The 20,041-nt window shown below is 36.5% G+C and overlaps 2 protein-coding genes across 2 annotated transcripts; both read right to left on the reverse strand.

Moving 5' to 3' along the window:
• Nucleotides 1–1,623: 1,623 nt before the first annotated feature.
• On the reverse strand, nt 1,624–4,751 carry LOC128533455 (uncharacterized). The gene is made up of 5 exons (XM_053507725.1): nt 4,511–4,751; nt 4,226–4,393; nt 3,862–4,053; nt 2,677–2,868; nt 1,624–2,554 (listed from the first exon to the last, which is right to left on the reverse strand). Exons 2-5 carry the CDS (start codon nt 4,346–4,348, stop codon nt 2,450–2,452), a joined length of 612 nt encoding a protein of 203 aa, XP_053363700.1. The 5' UTR covers nt 4,349–4,393; nt 4,511–4,751; the 3' UTR covers nt 1,624–2,449.
• On the reverse strand, nt 4,442–14,011 carry LOC128533299 (uncharacterized). The gene is made up of 8 exons (XM_053507539.1): nt 13,922–14,011; nt 13,685–13,778; nt 12,699–12,896; nt 10,641–11,662; nt 8,324–8,473; nt 6,395–6,478; nt 6,175–6,291; nt 4,442–4,660 (listed from the first exon to the last, which is right to left on the reverse strand). Exons 1-8 carry the CDS (start codon nt 14,009–14,011, stop codon nt 4,442–4,444), a joined length of 1,974 nt encoding a protein of 657 aa, XP_053363514.1.
• Nucleotides 14,012–20,041: the final 6,030 nt, after the last annotated feature.

Raw genomic sequence — 20,041 nt, forward strand, 5'->3', positions numbered from 1 at the left:
GGACACCCCGGATGGGATCCCAGAACACACATAATATCATGCATTAAGGGACAACTTGTAAACACCATTCAAGCCTTACACCACATGTCTTTGGACTATAGGATGAAACCAGAACATCCTCTCTTAAGCAAGCACTGAGGTACTGGTCAATGCTCTTATATCTAGGTTACCGCTGAAGTAAGAGGTAGCTCAGTGGTTAAGGCATTGGAAAACCCGATCAGATAGTCCCAGGTTCAACCCCCAACCCGCTCACACCACCACCAAGTTGCTACTGTTGGCCCTGTGAGCAAGTCCCTAGACTCACAAGTGCTTAAATATATAAATATATATATATATATATATATAACAAAATGCAAGTTGCTCTGGAAAAGGGTGCATGTAAAATGTTTCACATTGACTACCGTTACTCTATTTTATTTGGCATTCCCAACAAGCTTTTTCTTGCTTGTTATCAGAATTCTGCATAGCATACCTTTGCTCCACTACCTCCCAGTTTTCTAGCTAGAGCATTCTCTAGGGTGGCACAAAGATCCATCTGGAACTAACTCACTCTTAACATTCAATATGGTCTCCGGGGTTAAAAAAAACTGCCAAGACTTATCTTTTTAAATGAGCATATCAGCTTTAGTGTCTGTTTTATGTATATTTCTTTTATTATTATTATAATCAAATCAAATTCAAATTCAAATTTTATTTGTCACATACACAGTCATACACAGTACGAAATGTAGTGAAATGCTTACACGACCGCCAGTGACCTTAAAAAGAGAATTAAAACTTATAAGTAATAAATATCAATAGACGAAATATGATAAAAAATTTAAATTTAAATAAAAATTTAACTAGAAAAAAATAGAACATGAAAATAGAAATATATTGTATGCATAGAACTATAATTTTGTGCAAGTATGCATAGAAAAAGTGACTCTGTGCAATAGTTATTAAAGTGACTTTGTGTAATGGTCCAGAATGTAAACGTGAACATGTAGTGTAGATGTGATGTGCGTGGAGTTGTCCATATTGTCCATTGATGTATAAAGATTGATTGGTTGATTTTGAGAATTGTGAAAATATTGTGTTAGTTATGCCTGGTGGTGTGGTTTATTATTATTATTATTTTATTAACTACTTAATATTAATTACACATTTCACTTTAACATAAAAAAATCAATAAATAAAGGTTGACAATCCTTATTAATTGATGTTTTCTACCTTTTATGTTCAACGTAAAGTGTCCATGGGTGTTTAAAAGGCACTTATAAATAATAAATTATTATTAATAAATAATAAATTATTATTAATCACCACCACCTGGAGGAACCCATGAGCATGGGGAGAATATACAGTGCACTCTACAAACATACCATAGGTGATATTCAAACCCCAACCCTGGTCGTCTGAGATGACACTATACATACAATGTTGTTGTATTTAGTCACAGTTTGTTATGGTTACACTTTACACATAAACCCTTCAGGGAGTGAGGTCAGATAGCAGCAAGGTCATTCTGCAACTTGATCAGCAGTTATCACATTACCTTTCAGCCAGTCACACAAGAGCAGTAACAACATGATCTCTGACCCTTGGACTAGCTTTTTTTCTAAATAATACATCCTACACCCATTTTATTAACAGTGTGAGAAGAGTGTTTATTGTTATCGTTCTCAACAAAGAACAATCACTTGGCACATGAATATAACCTCAACCGAATATTAAATGTTAGATTACAGGCTTTCGGCCTACATGTCAGAGACAGCAGACAAAAAAGGGATTATCAAGTGTTACTTGCTTGTACTCCCTATAAATAATCAATTAGACAAACAAACAAACAAAGAAATATTTAAAGAGTAAAACTTTAAACAATACATCCCATTGCACTAGTAAATGAAGGAATAAAAACATCAATTGCAAAAAAGCAAAGACTGACCCATAAATATCTCATATAATCTCTCTCTACAAAGCCTGGAAGAAATTAAAGGTTTAAAAGCATAAACAAATTAAGATGAACAGTCACTTAGTCCCAGAAATAAAAGCAAAATCTTAGAAAATAGCAGTTATACTTTGGTTTTGGCATGAAATCAAGAATAAATTATTCCTTACAGAAACTTGTGAATCGCTGAGAAATAAATTAAAAACCATCACATGTGCCTTGGGCTGCACAGAGTAAATATGTTACAATAAGCTTAAGTAGCTTAAAGATCATTGCACTCCATCGAAAACTGTGGCAGTTTCTAAGGCAAGGCCTTAAAAAGAGTGATAATAACAGCAATAATGAAGATAGGCATTATGACAACTGAGGCAAAAGTGGGCCATTATCAACCTGTGGCAGTGCTATTACATGTATACAATCAACTTAACCCAGTATACATATTCACCATTCATACAGAAATATTGCAGTGTACATCTGCCATCTCTTTCACACATGTTCTCATAAACACACCTCACACAATCATAGTGTCTGTTTGAGGCCGACCCTTGGTTCAACCTTACTGAAGATGTCCTGATGAAGTTCTATCAGCATGCCATCTCGCTTCTCAGCATCCAAGAGTACTTGCTTTATTAAAAAAAAAAAGGAGATGTTGAAGAAGAAACATTAAATATCAGTAATCACAGATGACACTGGACACAAATAAGCCAGCATTAGTGTGTAATGAGAAAAGATGTAAAAGCACATACCTCGATGAGTTTATCTCTTTTCTGCAAACCTCCCCTTAGTCGCCCTTCTTCCAAATCTCTCTTTGATCTTTCAGTCTTCCAGGCATGTTCTGCCAGCTTGGACTCTTTCATCAACTCCCTCAGCTGCTTGCGGGAGTCTTTTAGCTGCTCTGTTAGTTCTGCAATGGCTTTTTTGTGACTTTGCTTTTGGTCCTAGAAAATGTGTCAAGATGTTGGGAAATCAAAAAAAAAATTATTCAAACAAATACTAGATGGAAGATCAGCGAATGGTAGTACATGATACAAACAGAAATACAGTAACTACAGGCAAATAGCATGTCATCAGTATTGCCTGTAAAGTCTCAGAAACTGCCACTAGGTGGCGGAACTAGCTAGAAAATCGGTGTGTGAGGAAACATGCATTCAGAGAAGGGCTGTGCAAGGTAAAATCAAGCTTTCCAGTTTTGATTTGTTTACTAGAAAAATATTTGAAGAATTTGGCTATGAATCAATTCATACTTTTCACGTACTGGACATGAAAAATGATTCATGAACAGTCATGTAATGAATCCCTCTACATGTTGAGGCTTATGACTGACTCAGAGAGAATATTAAATGTTATGTAATTGCACAGTGTCAGTTAAAATTAGAACACACAAATCATCACAAATGGGGCAACAAAGATGCTTTATGTCAGAACTATATATTAAGGCAGTTACATGATGGAACAATTTACTGTATAGCCGTATATATTGCCACATATATTCTTACATCAAAACCTGTGTATGTCTGTTCGACTTGGCACACACACTATTAATACTTTGTTTGCTATGAGCACAGCAGAAGAGATTTAAATTATTTTCCAAGCCAGTAAATTTCAATTATATAGTGAAAGGGAAGAACCTAACCCTACTAGCATGTTGCTCTGGTTTTAGCAAAAAAATTAAAAAGATACGATTTAGGTCCATTAATTTTTTCCATAATATTTCCTGGAAAGTGTGTCTTTTTAAAATAGTAACCATAAAAAATTGTGACTGAACACTGAGCCTTAATTCCAAGCGCTACAAGTTTGGCAGCTGGGACACACACAAAAAAAAAACAAGTTATAACACTGACAGCCTATTGCTTAAAATTATTTTCCGATAAAGTCAGCCTGGCCCAGCAGTAATTTGTAAAAGTATTAAGGTTTACACTATGTCACTGTACCTGTATTACAGCTTCAGATTTTTCTAAAGATGTACAGAGATTTGGGACCTCCTGACTTGTGGTAGCAGTGTGCTCTTCCCAATCTTTGAGGCAGACTGACAGCAGGGACTCCTGCTCTCGCACCTGATTGGCCAAAGCAACCTCAGCTCCGCCTCCTGGCAATCCCCGACCAATCAGAGAATCTGACAAAGCCTGCGAACCAACATCATTATTTAAGTCAATTCAACCTGGTGTTGCATTTCCATTGGCTGTGGCCTAAACTACTGGTAGTTCATAAGAACAATATGATAAATCAATCTCAGGGTCATTTCACAAAACAAAAGTAAAACAGAAAGTAAAAGGGATAAATCAATTCACTGTCAACCTGGACATCTTTGTGGGAACTCTCTATAGCCTGCTGCAGCCGAGCGATGAGAGCTTCTTTTTCCTGCAACATTTTTTCCAGGATGGAGTCTCGCTGTTTCCACAACTCCCTTTCCTTGTGCATGTCCTGCAGTGATCGAGTCTGCTCAGCCAATTCTATTCGCAAGTGCTAAAACCAAAAGGGGACAGACTGACCTTTTAAAATAAGTTGAAATCATCACCATTCAACCATGAACACTAAGACTCTGTGTGTGCTTGTTTGACCTAAGCCCTGTGTTTGCATTACATTGATGATATCCTGGTTACTCTGCAGCACGCTGTTGAGAGTGAGGAGATCTCTCTCCTGCCCCCTGCCTGACTCCTGCAGAGCCTCCAGCTCTTTCTGTAGGCTTCTTTCCCTCTCCTTCAGTTCAATCAGCTCAGCTTCCAAGACCTCCTAAAACAGTTGAACAAACAAAGGCAAGAGACTTTTTTTTGTACCCAATGACTGTTATAATTATCCAATGCATAAATATAACAAAACCTTTTTTAAAAAGTGTTTACAGAAAAGGGCGATTTAAGTGCAGAATTATCTTTGGGGAAAATAGCCTTCATTTCAATTTCAAAGCAAACGTATAAACAAAACTGCTTTAAAACTATGATTTGTTTTTATTTGTGTTAATGCTTATATGCAGTTAGTAAGAGGTAATTAGCATCCATTTTACCTTACAATTTTACAATATACAGACCTGACCTGTGCAAAAGTACTGAGCCACCTTCAGTTCTTCAAATTAAATTAAATACTGCAGATTAAATGAAATAAATTGGAACAAATATTTTGCTACAACAGGCTACAAAGTGTCTAAAGAGACGATTCTAAAATCGTTTGTTGATTTAACAACCTCAGCAGCAACCTCATTTTCCCTCTCGTCTGTATTAACCACTCAGCATTCAGCATCACCAGTTTACTAACCACCGGCCTGATCATCCAGCATCGTCTTTACCTATTTCTCACTTTCTCTTCTGGTACATGCCTTAAGTTAGTTCCTTTGAAAATTCTTCTGAACTGGTCAGGCACAAGAAAATACAAGAAAGTCTGACTCTCTGGAAGTGAAATATAAAGGAGATGAGGGGTGGCTCAAGACATTTGAACAGTACTGTACAATGTATAATTATTTTAATGATGCCTTTTAAATGAACCCTTATTGACGTATTTACTTCGTTAAAATAATTTGCATAACAGGACAAATTCCTTTAAATAAATGTGTAAAAAGTAATAATAATAATAATAAAAAAAATATATATTTTTGTTGACTAGCTGACATTTGAAGGAAAACAGAAACAGGGCTGACGGAGTTTAAAAAAAGAGAGATGCAATCAAACAGTAATTTATTCTGTAAAGAAGAGCAGTATATACTTTATAATCAAAGTAGAGTTCAAAGTGGACTATAGTTTGAAAGATGACAAGGACTTAATTTTTATGCCCTTTGCAGACAATGCATAAAATTAATCTTTAATAACTTTTTCAACTTGCCTAGTAGCACAAGCATTGCACATTTAAAAACAAAACAAAACCCCTTTTATTTAAAATTGTGTTTATTCAGCATCTTGTGTCTCATTTCGCATATATGCAAGGGCCAAAATATAATATATATATATATATATATATATATATATATATATATATATATATATATATATATATATATGATATTTTTTTATTTATTATTTGTTTGCTTGTGCTTGTATATATTATATATATATATATATATATATATATATATATAAGCAGAATGTATCTTTAAATAATGATGCCTGAAAAAAACACAAGCAAACAAAAAAACAAACAAACAAGAAAAAATGTTTGACCTAAAATCTTGGATGTTTAAATATACTAAACCAACAGTCAACAGATCTGCCCAAATATGCCCGCCTTCGAACATGTATGGTGGTAAATGTCACCTCTCTTACCTCCCGCTCCGAGTGGGCATCAGTCAGAGTCAAAGTTACATTGCTGATGAGCTTATCAGCCTCCTCTAACCCTAAGCCAAGGTCCACACATAGCTTTCGGATCAAAGTCACACATTCCTGAAAAGAGGAAAGCTCTGAATCAATCACAAGTCAGTTACCTGAGGCTTGACACTAGTGCATTTAAAAATGAATCGTTACGCTTGCAAGTTTGAGAGCTAACCTGAATAACTCGGTCTCTGCTTTTTAATGAATGGCTAAGATTCCGGATCAGTCCACTCCCGTCCTCCAAACTGCTGTCTGCATACTGCAAGAGACAAGGAGACACACCGAATCATGTCGATACTTTTACTGTCCTCATATTTTATAACAAAAGGACAGCACAAGTCTTTAGTGTATTTGAAAATTTTCTAATATTACATGGTCATATGATGGCATTCCTGAAAGACAAGTAATAATTACATGTACACCTTCATACTCAGCAGTATTTTTCACATGTAGCTGTAAAATTTAACTTTAATTTTACACATCAACACTTTAACATACACTCATGCATACACACGTTCAAAAACATTACTAGGGGAAATACGTGGTTCACAGCTGAATAGCTGAGTAATGATTAATAAACTCTACCTACGCTCTGCACAAAAACACCTCCTGCTGAAGAAGATTCCAGAAACACAAGTGTGTGTGTGTGTACCTGCATTTGTGCAATACCTTATTTGACACCACACCCTCAGTACTTCAATACAAACATACATGCCTTATGCAACCAAATTTGTACAAAAATAGATAAACAGAGGTGTTTTTTATAGTACTCTGCAAACAATGTCATCATAATTAATTATACAAGTGATTATAGTGATAATAGTGTTTATATACACCATGAAAACAGCGGCACAAGGATGTTCAACGCTTGATAGACCGAAGCTGCAGGACAGATAAAACCTGTTCCATTTGATAGATCACATGTTGAAGAAGCACACCTAGCTGAAGTACACCCAGATTAGGCTGATGTGTAAGTTGGCAGCCCATCAAGTCTTATAATAATAATAAAAGTATAATAATAGCTACATTACAAATGTCTAAAGTGACAGCATTTTCAGTTGCATCATTTGCAGTTTAATATTTAAATAAAATAAATAGGAATTCTTGGCTTAATATAATAAAAAGAATGATAAATGTATTGAAATCTCCATACTCATTTTCTTTCAGGTACTATGTACTTTCACAATGACAGATTTTTAGTGGTTGTCTATTAGTCACTTTAGTGCTTTTTGGCCGATTATCTGCCAATGTGTTAAATATTTCTACATTTCTTTTAAAATTTCATTTTGACCACAGCAGTGCTCACTATTAAGCCATAACATTACCTTACTTTTTCTTTTCATGTTGTTTGATATTTGTCTTGACCTTAAGACAAATACTAGTTTATTCGAATTTTCTGCTTATATGTTGTGTAGCAACTTCCAGATACATGTCTACTGTATCTAATAAACATGCAAACCAGTGGTTTATAATTTTAGCTTTAAAACTGCAGGAGGAGCCTTAACATACCTGGGGAACATTAGTAAAGTGACTAAGGCCTTGTCCACATGTACACAAATATGAAAAAAGGAATAAATAAAAATCCCTGGCCTACACAAACTTTGTTTTAGTACAAAGAAATCAGACATTTTGAAAAACTCCTTCCAGAGAAAAGTTATTTAAAAATCAAGAGTTACCATGGGATATAGAGTATACCATATACCATAAGATATAGACTCCAATAATGTTGCTCTTCAAACGCCTCACTGTTTGATAAAGTTGCACATTTTGACTAATTGTTATCTAATGAATCCCTGCTTAAGTTAAAACTACAACCTCCATTCTAAAAAAGTTGGGGCAATATGGAAATTGGCAAAAAAACGCAAACAAAAAAAATGTCGATGTGTGAAGAGCTAAAACAGGTTTTTGGCTTGTAAGGACTTTTCTCAGGCTTCTAATTAGTCGCCATGGCTGTGCAGTTATGGTGACAACACTGCCTGATGGGTTCCCATCCTTTAACAGCATGGTTTTTACAATCTATTTATTTTAAAAGAAGTAGGGGGAAACGTTCTCAAAAATACCCATGTGCATGTGGACTAGGCCTCATTTGTTATGTAATTCTTACCTCTGGTAGTGACTGCTTTGACTGATGGGTATTACTGGGGACTGAATGATCGCCGTTCTCTAGCCCTGCCTCCAACATCCTGATACGAGCTTGTGCTTGGTCTAGCTGCTCTTGTAACTGCTTGACAAGGTCCACTTTGGCTGTAGTGAACTGCAATAAAACAAAATAAAAAGGACGATAAACATATGAACAAAACACCACATTGCAAACACAACCTCCTTGTACCCAAACAAAACGCATTCTGTTTTTAACAAGCATTTTAACAGATTTTGGCACAATTCCCTCATGCGTATCTCTTTTTGCTGGCGTGGTTTGGATCAACTTGTCCCCTAAGGAGCTAGTGTCACTGATCACCATTATCCTATAATGAAATGTGTATCCTGATAGGAGTGGTCTCTTCCAGGATGTCCACAACACACACACACACCCACACAGACACATACACATACCCACACGCCCTTAAGGGCTTACTGAATGTTTCGAGGAGTATGAACACGTATGACCTTTAGTCACCGCGTCTTAACACAACTGAACACCTATGAGAGATTTTCTTGAAAGAATGCAGTTCCCCTCTTCAGTAAAGTTCCAGAGACTTGTCATTGTGCACTGAAGCTGTTCTGATCACTCACGACAGCCTAACATGACACACTTTATGGTATTTATTCTATCCCCTTTAGTTTGTTACTCAGATATTCCTTAAATCAACATTTGTCAAACAATGCTTGTTTTTTTTTAACATCTGGCAGATTGGCCAACATTACTTTGAAAATAAACATTTACATTGTTTTGAATCAGGTGAATACACTGTACCACACATGTCAATATTATGACAATGATTAACAGTAATTTATGAAGCAACACAACTGGGAAGGCCAAAATGTTTTCCCTGACAAATAATTTGACATGCACAAGACCATAGGATATAGACTCTAATGAGGAATAATTTTTCGAATGCCTAAATGTTTAATGCATCCAAGTTGCACATTCTGACTGTACATCGTTATCTAACGAATCCTTGCTCAAACCACCATTTAAAAAAAAATGGTCGGATAATATAGAAATTGCCAATAAAAACAAAAACACAGTCATCTGTAAAAACTTTACCTTGTGCTACATTGAAAGAGCTACAACACAATATTTGATGAGGGCCAATTTAGGACTAATAACAATGGGAGAAATTGAAATGAAAGTTGATGAGAAACTGGTGTTAAACAGGTGAGCCAATTATATTATCGTATATGAGGAGTTATCCAGTACTTTCAGGATAACATTTCCAAAAAGAATATGGGAAAGATTTGGAGCACTGCACACTCAAGAGTACACAAGAAATTCAAGAAATTCAAGGAAAACAGTCAAATCTCGATGCGCACAGGGTAGGACTGAACCACTTCTGAATGCACTTAATTTCCCATCTCTCAAACATCACTACTGTATGTATATAGTTAATAAAAAGAAGACATGAGTCTATATTGAGTGTATATCATGATGTGGCCTCAGGAACACTGGTAAACACTTTGTCCATTAACACCATTCCTTGCTGTATTTACAGATGCAACTGAAGACTTTATCTGAAATTGTGGAAGCCGTGCATCAAAAAATCTCTGCATGTCCAAAAATCTCTGTCTCATTAGAGATTCCACTCTGGAAATGTGTTTTATGGTCCAATGAGACAATAATTAAATACTTCCTGGAAGCAACAGCCCTTGTGTTCCCTGAGACAGAGAGCAAGTTATCATCATTAGATCCAAAAGCCAGCATCACTCATATGACCTTGGCAGTGTGCCGGTGCCTGTAGCATTGGTAAATTGCATACCTGTGAGAGCTCCATTAATAGACAAAAAGATGTTAAAATTTTGTACCAACCTATACTGCCATCCAAAGAGCATCTTTTTTTAGAGTCTTCACTGTATTTTCTAGCAGAACAATGCCAAACCACATTCCGCTCATATTCCACATGCATGGCTGCGTAAAAACAGTACGGGGGGATTGACTGGCCTGCCTGCAGTCCTGACCTGTCTTAAATTAAGAATGTATGGTGCAGCTGAAGCCATATATAATGGATGAATGGGGGAACTCTCGCAAGCTAAACTTGACCATTTCATTACTAAAATGAATTATAAAAATAAAATTTATTTTTATTCAATTCAGGGTGATGGGACTTGACAGTTAACGCATTTCTGTTTTTATTACCAATACCATCCATACTGTCCAACCTTTTTGGAACTGAGGTTGTACAACAAGTTCTCCTTGTGGACTAGCAGTAAAGCTGTTAGAATGTAAAACCAGTGTGACTGCATACCAAAACCAGTTTCCTCACCTCTCTACGCAGCGGCAGATATTCATCCCTCAGTTCAGTCAGCACGTCCTCACTCTCTCCATTCACATCTTCCTCCTCCCAATCATCTCCCTGTCCAAAATTCAGCACCTGTGTGACCCTGTTTGCAGGTGATCCATCTGATCCATCCACACTGCCTTTTGCTAAAACTGGGATGCGACTTCCTGCTGGAGACTTGACTGGCTTTCCCTCAATACTTTTCAACTTGAGGAGGATGGAGTCCAAGATGACTATATGCTCATCTGGCCAATCAAATGGATCATGACCGTCGACAGAGTCGAGTGACTGTGCTGAAGCGGTACGAGATTGGGCTTTCAGTGAAGGACAGGAACCAGCTAAGGAGGCAGGACTGGAGCGGTGTGTCAGAGCTTTGGACCAATTGAGAGGCATGCTCTGAGACTTGTCCCCAGATAGGCCAAGCGGGGAAAAGATTTGCTCAGGTAGGTTGCGGGGAACACCACAGACAAATTCGTAATCGGAATCGGACACTCTTAAGGAGTCACAACACTCACAGTTTTTCAATTTGCTGCATCTTTTACCCGTTCTCTTAAAATATGGACACGACTCAGCCTTCTCAGCCCAAAATTCATACGCAGCGAGAGCCATGTTGTCCCCCAGCATCTCTCGGTAAGCTTTCCCTGAGTCGCGTTCTCCCAGGTCAACATCATCGTCACTGGAACTTCCTTTGCTCTTCAAGTCAGATGGGTGCCGCTGCCTATAAATATTTCGTACCCACCGTCTTAAGCTATCTCTCTCTTGAGTTAGTTTCTGAAGCCTCTCTCTGGATAAAACTCGAACTCTGGCTATGACAGTGTCAAATTTAAACACTCGCTCAAGCAAGGACACACATTTGCCGCAAACAAATTCCCCTTTCCCAGTCCCCCTTGTGACAGACTGCCCTAATATGTGTGTCAGAACAGCAAGTAGGTCCATTCCTTTACTAGGATTGGGAAGAGTATGAGACTTGTACAGTGAATTTGAGGAGCCAAGTGATAAGGTACTACCTGAAAGAAATACAAATTCAAGGCTTTAGTAATTAAGAATATAAAAACTGCTTTTCCAAACTTATAAATCACATATTTCAAATTTAAACTACCCAGGTGACTATAAAAGATAAAAAAATGAAAGAATATACAGTATGTTAAATGTATTATACAATATAAAGAAATGGCCATATCTTTTCAATCTTGACGCTATCTACTGCATATTTAGTGTATTTAGAATTACACACAGCCAATTAACAGGCATGTTTCCTTGTAATAAGAAACAAAAAGAATACTGCATTGATCTGAAACCGAAGAATGAAATGTCTAAGGGAAGTGATTAAACTCAATAAAGTAAAACAAAACTTAGATGCAGGCAAATTCAAAAATACACCTATCTAGCACTGTAGAAATACAGTACTGAATTCATCTTATCACGCTTTTGTCAATGTTTCCTTATAATAATTCTGTGGCTGACTGACTAACAACCGAGGTTTTTCTGATTCTTTCCATAACATATCTCACCAAAAATAAACTTGACAAAAATAAATAAAAAATAAACCACGCCAATTATTTATTACATCACTGCCTTTCAGCATATATTTGCTTTATTGTTAAAATGTAATTTAGGCTTCTAAAAAAAAAAAAAAAACTATTCTACAGTAGGTAGATGGAAATACAATTGCTGACTGTGAAATAGCCTACAAAAGAAATAAAATGGTAAGATAATAAATTTTTTAAAGTTTTATTTTAAAGTTTTTCTGTCTCTATGTGGTATGCAGATTTACAGAAAATATTACTAAATCAATAATACCTATATGTGTTCTATAAAACGGCATAAACATGTATTTCCTGTCCCAGTAATTGACATTTAAGTGAGTTTTAATTAGATGCACTTTCTGTTGAAACTTGTTAAAAATAATTTGTCTTGGTATGTCAGGAAATACTGGTGTATTCCTTGAGCCTGGCTTGTAAGCTTGATCATTTTAAATCTAGTCAAATCAAACCGGATTTGTGTGTGTGCGCGTGCGTGTGTGTTTGTTTTTACTTATCATACCCCATGGACTGCTCTGGGCAGACATGGTTGGTGACAACAGATAAGCAGATTCTTTGAAAAGTGTTGGAGTCTGATTCTGGGCCTCTTTCCTATTCTGTGCTGCAAAAAGCCAACGGCGTTGGTTGCCCTGCAGTTTGCCTCCGCATATACGGCATTCTTCAGGCTTTTTCTTCGTTGTCATCCTGCTGGAAATGTGACCTGATAGAAAAAAACAAAAGTGTAAACGTCTGCATGTGTCTAAGGGGAGACCTGATGGCTTAAGATGACAAGACAAGGTGATGCCAGTTTGTTACATTAAAACTCTAATGCTGGTACTGAACAGGACATGCAGTGCTGTGTGTAATGAAGGCAGTCAGTGTACATGACAGCTCTCCTGCTTTGTCCAAACAAACCTACTGTTTACAGAGTGCAGGAGGACACGTCGACCTCGGGATGCCAGATTTGTCTTATAAACGCGTATCGAATCAGGGTTTAATCAAGCATCCATTTCCTTAATATGACTAATGAAATAAAAATACTTTAAGTGATTTATCACCCACCTTTCCTCTTACCGTCTTAGAAATTAAAACACCCTAACAGTATTGAGGGAAAATCCCCAATCTGGCAACACAGCTCGGTCATAAGCCGGGTCTGAAGTCTGTGAACTCAACACGGCTTGTCACAACTTTAACACTATAAAGGTTTATTTGAAAACGATATTTTACGCAGGTGATATTGTAAAAGTAAGCCTTAATATAAACACACGTCAACTGACAACCTCGGGAAAGGGAAAGTCTTGTCGAGAACAGACCTTAAAATGAGTTTAACCCTGAGAACAAACTACAGCTAACAGAAATGACATGAAGTTAACTTTAGGCTAATTACACGAACAGCTACAACTCCACTACATAACACCGACTAACTAACTAACTGCAGTCTACCGGCCACCATGAACAAAATGTTTATGATTATTATTATTGTTTTGTTTTTAAAAAATGTGAACTTACAGGTTAGTGAGCTCGAGCCGCTTGGTAAAATCTCCTCCACGAGCTTTGTGCACGCGCCGAGGTCCTGATTGAACACCTCGGCGCAGTACCTGCCCTGATGACGTCATAGAGCCCGTACCTGTTTTTACAGAGGCTGCAGCTGCCACGCCGCATTAGTCCTGAGAACGTGTGTGTGTGTGTGTGTGTGAGAGAGAGAGAGAGAGAGAGAGCGGGTATACAGAGCCATAACATTGTTACCTGTCTTATATTGAGTAGGTCCTGACCCAGTCCTCTACACATTACAATTTGACCTTTCTCAAAGTCTCTCAAATCCTTATACTTGCCCATTTTTTCTGCTTCCAACACATCAACTTAAGGAAAAAAGTTTCTGCCTAATATATCCCACCCAATAGCAGCCACCATTGCAAGAAGTTATTAAAAATGTAGCTACTGTAAGAAGGGCTAGATTGTTATAGCTAGACAATTGGATCAGAGCAACTCCAAAAACTGCAGCTCTTGTGGGATGTTCCCAGGCTGCAGTGGCAGGACATACCAAAAGTGATCCAAGAAAGAAAAAAAACATTGAACTGAGGACAGGGTTATGGGCAGCCAAGGCACACTGATGCATATGGGGAGAGAAGACTGGTCTGTGTAGTCCGGATTAACAGAAGGAAATTGAGGAAAAGGTTAATGCTAGTTCCAATAGAAATGTGTCAGAACACACAGATCATTACTGTTATAGTGGCAAAAAAGAGAGATATGCTCCAGGCCCCCCTCATGACCCTGTATACAGAATAAAGCGGGTTAGACAATGAGTGAGTAGTGGTACGCCTTTTAAATGTACCTTAAAAATGATACGCACAATATGGTCAAAATTATGTGGACACATACTCCCAACATGCCACTAAACCTGTGCAGTCTTTCCATTAGATTGTACAGCATGTCTGTAGGATTTTGCATTAACTCAGGTATTCATATCAAGAGCACTTGTGAGGTCAGACACTGATGTCCTGTACAGCTGGGGGAAAATGAGGAACTGCCTTATTTCAAATGTGTTCTGTGGGGTTGAATTCAGAGATCTGTGAGGCCATTTAAGTTCCTCTACTGCAAACCATGTACAGCTTGCTTTGTTCATAGGGACACTGTTGTGCTAAAACAGGTTTGTACCCTTTAATTTCAGTAAAAGAAAACTGTAATGTTACAGCCTTCTACACAGTTGTGCGGTTTTCCATCATGGCCCAACCATGTGGAAATGGCTTGGAGCAAGGTAAGGAGGGTGTGGCAATAACTCCCAGTCGAGTTCTGTAATGTGCAAGCGGTGTGGTGGGCACCGAGGCAGTTTTGGGCATTTCCCAAAAGGAGGGGGGCGAGCTAAACTAAGTCAGTGACACCTAGCTTTCTTTCAAATAACACACATTTCATTCATAATACTATAAACAACAGGGGTGTAATGTATAATTGATTTTGTGCACAGCTCTTACATGTACTGTACTATGGCTCTTTAAACAGTATGAAGTCTTTATCAAACTAAAATCACTATACGTTTAAGTCGTTTATAACATGCTTTTAAAAAAACAAAACTCACTCACTCATCTTCTATACCGCTTTATCCAGCATTTAGGGTAGCGGGGACCTGGATCCTATCTCAGGAGACCTAGGGCACGAAGCAGGGTACACCCTAGACAGGGTGTCAATCCATCGCAGGGCACACACACATACACACTCACACTCTCATTCAAAAGCAGTACTCATAAAAGATAATCCTTATATATATATATATATATAGAACTTGTCTGATCTCAGAAGTTAACCAGGCTTGGGCCTGGTTAGTATTTGTATGGGAGACTGGCTTAAATACCAGGGCCCGTATTCACAAACCTTTTTAAGCCTAAAAGATGCCCCTTCTGATGGAATTCTAAGAAAATTCTTAGAATTATGACATTTTGTTAGAATTTCCCCTTAAATTTAGGATTAAATCTTAGTTAAGATAAAAATAATTCACTAAACATCTTAGCCCTAAAAACAGCTCCTAAGGTAAAAAATTGTTAAGAGTAGAGAGGAGGACTTTTAATAGGCTTAAGAGTTTCTATAGCAGAGGACAAAATGGTGGAAAGAAGTAATATTCTCCAAATACTGAACATAAAGATAAAAGAAAACACTGCTTTTCTGTCCAATTTGGTTTTCTTGTTGTTTTACTCCCTTACATCTCTCTTGGATTGTTCACTATACCATCCAAAAGTGCAACTTAAATAGACTGTCCTGCAATCATGTAAATTGGCAAAAGGTCAGCCATTTTGCTCCAATCAATCTGAAATGGTATAATAAAAGTAATAATAAAATCAGTATAGTAAATAAATGTAAGAACTTTAATATAGTAACTACTGTGTGAAAATTGGTTGCTTCTAAAGTAGACATATTTTCAACATTTGGCTGTTTAATAATTTTTAAGATATTTAGTCTATAACGAACAATTTGCATAAAGTAGCCTGTAGTCATGATTATACAATTTAATTATATACAAACAATATGATATCATGTATTCTATTTTCACAGGGTGTATTTCAAGACCTTTGCAGAGGTCAGAGTTTTTTTTTTTTTTTAACCAATCACAGTCCTTGAATTGCTGCATCATCCCTAGCAACGGGGTCAACCACACCCCCTCACTGAGATAAAGGTTTTTGTACTTTCCCTACTCAAAGTTGCTCTAAGAAGTTTTCTAAATCACTTTTAGTCTAAGACTCCCAGCTAGGACATTTTAGGCTAAGATAGGAGCTCTCTAAAAGAATTCTAGGAAGCTTTGTGAATACGGGCCCAGGTGCTGTAAGCTTTTCAGTTTTATTCTTCATATGGATTTTTTGTTTTTATTTTTTTTAACTGCATTGATATTGTTTAAATAGACCTCCCTTTAAACCAGCTTTCACTTAGGCCCATACCAGTCTGAGAGCACCAGAGGGCGCTATTGATCTCGATTGTGAGCGGGTGCAGAAGGTGGGAGAGGCCCACCCTACTACAGATTTGTTTGTAAAAAAAAATTTTTTTTTAAAACAGTATACTTACGCATTTATCGTTTTTTGAAAACATTGTTACGTTAACTCGCCTGCAGTTTACCTGCTAGGGGAATTTTTTCTTTTTTTTTCTTTTTTCATTTCTTTAAAAAATCCTTTCATTTTTAAAAAAGAAGCAATGCTAGTAATCAATGTAAGTCAAAAGAAAACGAATAAAGCAGAAGACATAATAAAATGAATGAATGACGCAGTCCACAGATTGTTACTGGCAGTTCGCCCAACACAGACCTCTGAATATGAAGTCACAGTTACTGATAAAACAGAAGCTGAATACCTGCTCGAAGGCATAAAAATTAAAGGAGACTTATATTCAGTTAAAGAATTGGAGACTAATGAAATATTGATGTCAGAAAGAAAGAAAGAAAATATGACAAATAAAGAATGGGAAAAAAAAAATTATTTGGTATAAACAGTAAAAAACATAAAGCATGTGGTTTTATTTTTATAATGGCAGTAGCAAGGAATGCAATTTGGATTAGGAGGAATCTGCAACGATATGAGAAAAGATATATAGAGGTGTGAAATATTTTTTTAAACAAAATGAAACATAGGAAATATATTAGATGAATATGTTTTAACAAATGAAGTGCATAAAAATATGGTTGAAATTTTATTGAATAATGCTAAAAAATTAAAATGATTATGTATTATTTATTTATATATTTATTTATTGTGATTTTCAGTATTACTGTTTTGAGTATTCTTGATAATATTTTAATGTTACTATTAGAGAATATTTAAATAAATTCTTAAAAAAGAATTATATTTAAACATGTAAAAAGGTAATGAAAATGTGATATGTATAGTGACAAAAAATTCAATAAAAGAAAATAGAAGAAAAAGTTAAAACTGCATTCATATTGTTCAAATAGGCCTCACTTAAAACCAGCTTTCACTTTGGGCCATACCTGTCTGAGATTGCCAGATCTCGGCTGATCTCAGAAGCTATGCAGGCTTGGGCCTGGTTAGTATTTGAATGGGAGACTGCCTTAAATACCAGGTGGTGTAAGCTTTTCAGTTTCATTCCCCATATAGATTATAATTTTTTTTTTGGAATGCATAAATATTGTTCAAATAGGCCTCACTTCAAACCCACTTTCACTTTGGGCCATATCAGTCTGAGAGTGCCAGATCTTGTCTTATCTCCGAAGCTAAGCAGGCTTGGGCCTGGTTAGTACAGTACTTGCTTGGGAGATCTTCTGAAAATATCAAGTGCTGTAGGCTTTTCAGTATTATTTCTTAAATAGAATCCACATGAAAAACATATAATCACCCTTAACACATGAATGTAAATGTAAGGTAACAATTTGCATTCAGTTTGTTTAGGTACATTTCACCCCATATTTTTCCTAAAAAGTACCAAAATAAATTAGCTAAGTAACATTATGTGATGCAAAGAGTAGGCTTTACCTATTTTAAATTGGCATGTTATAGCTAATTTATTTTGGTACTTTTTAGGAAAAATATGGGGTGAAAGCACCTGTGACAGTGTACTGTGTACTTTACCTTGTACAGACATAATATGTGGAAGAAACAGAAACGGAAGTGTGAAACTTAATGGCATACGACAAAAAAAGGAAACATAGAACTTAGAGATAGAAGGCAGTTTAAAACCAGTTTGTTTCATATTCTAAAACTGTGTCCATAATAAAAGCAGTAACATGAAGCGGCACTATGAGACAAAACTCCAAAAGGTGAAGGCATGTAAAATAACCGAATTGAGAGCCCAGTATGACAGAGCAACCAGAGTCTTTTCAGATTCCTTTAGAGCCCAGCAACAAATAAATGTTCACTTAAAAGTAGCACAAATTTTGGAGAAACATGAAAAAAAGTAAACAAAAAGACATGCTGCGCTGTATGGGAATCAAATAAAATAAATAAAATTCAACCAAATCCCAATGTCAGCTTCAACAGCAACAAAAATGACACATTTTGCCTGGATGATGTACTAGCACGACTCAAAAACCTATTCAGAGTGCAGTATACATTTCCATAGCTAATGATAAATCAACACATGTAACCTGCTTTTGGTGTAAGATTTTTTTTTTTTCACAAAAAAAGCACTGAAATGTGTTAGGACCTGTGTTCAAATGTGTTGGAATGCTTTTAGTCCCTTTGGAAGGAAATAGCAGCTTTCTTAGTACAGCTCAAAAAGTCAGAAAGCAAAACAGTTTTCACTTTTTTTTTTTTTTTTTTACAAAAAGAGTGCACAAAGAATAGTATTGCTTTTTTTAGTAGACATAACACCTAAATGAACTTGTTTTAAAGCTGCAGAGCAGAATTAATTACATTAGTAATCTGATGACAGCAGTTTCTTTCAGAGGAAACTGGGATTTTCAAGGAAGATCTTCAAGGGGATTGTGTGCATTTCTCTATATATTGACTTTATAAGTAAATTCATTTAAAAACTACAGTAGACAACTTGACAGCTTCAGGCTTGGACAGCAGCTACTCCTGCTCATCCAGAATTCACTCCTCATTAGCGATGTCTAAGTTTTTGAAATTAATGACCTTTAAGTGGGCACATGCTGGATCGCTTTAGACAGAAATAATTGATCTGTAAACAAAAATTGCACTAAGAGAGCATTTTGGAGTAACTGATCCTGATAGTTTCTAGCTACAGACTGTGCCTAAGACTGATTTCTTGGTTTAAACCAAGGTAGCACTACACATCTTGAACATGTTTGGATATACAGTACTTAAAGCTGTGCGTCAGCTTTTTCTACTATGAACATAATTATAAGTAAGTATTGTAATTATAACCAAGTATAGACCAGAGTGGGTTTCCAGACTAATTCTCGTGCAGAGTTTGAAGAAAGCGACTGGTCAGAGGCTTTGTTACATACAAACTTGTAACGCTGAAAAATGTGTACAGTATATGCTGCACCATTCGGAAGCTCATTCACTTGGCACAGAATCTATACAAAATAAAAAAAGAAAGGTTTTGTCTGTACATTGATCAGGATTCGCTCTTTGAATGATATCTTTATGTTTCATTTATTAAAGGACCTGAAACGAGGCTAAGAAAAATGTATGTCTGTATACTGTATCTGTCCAAGTGGCTGGACAGAATTTAATGACACTTTGGCAGCAGTTGGGTATTTGTCTGAAGTTAAACCTACTCAGATGCTTGAGACTTTAGACTGCCTTCCAAGGTGCTTAGGAACTTTTTAGCCTGCACCATAGAGAGCATCCTGTTAGGTAACATTACAGACTGTTTTAATTAGTTGAGCACATCATCCGCACTGAGCTCCCTGACCAGCACTTAATGTTGGACCAAGAAAGATAGTGAAGGTCCTTAGCCACTCTAACA

This window comes from Clarias gariepinus, chromosome 11, assembly GCF_024256425.1.
Source record: "Clarias gariepinus isolate MV-2021 ecotype Netherlands chromosome 11, CGAR_prim_01v2, whole genome shotgun sequence".
Classification (NCBI taxonomy): domain Eukaryota; kingdom Metazoa; phylum Chordata; class Actinopteri; order Siluriformes; family Clariidae; genus Clarias; species Clarias gariepinus.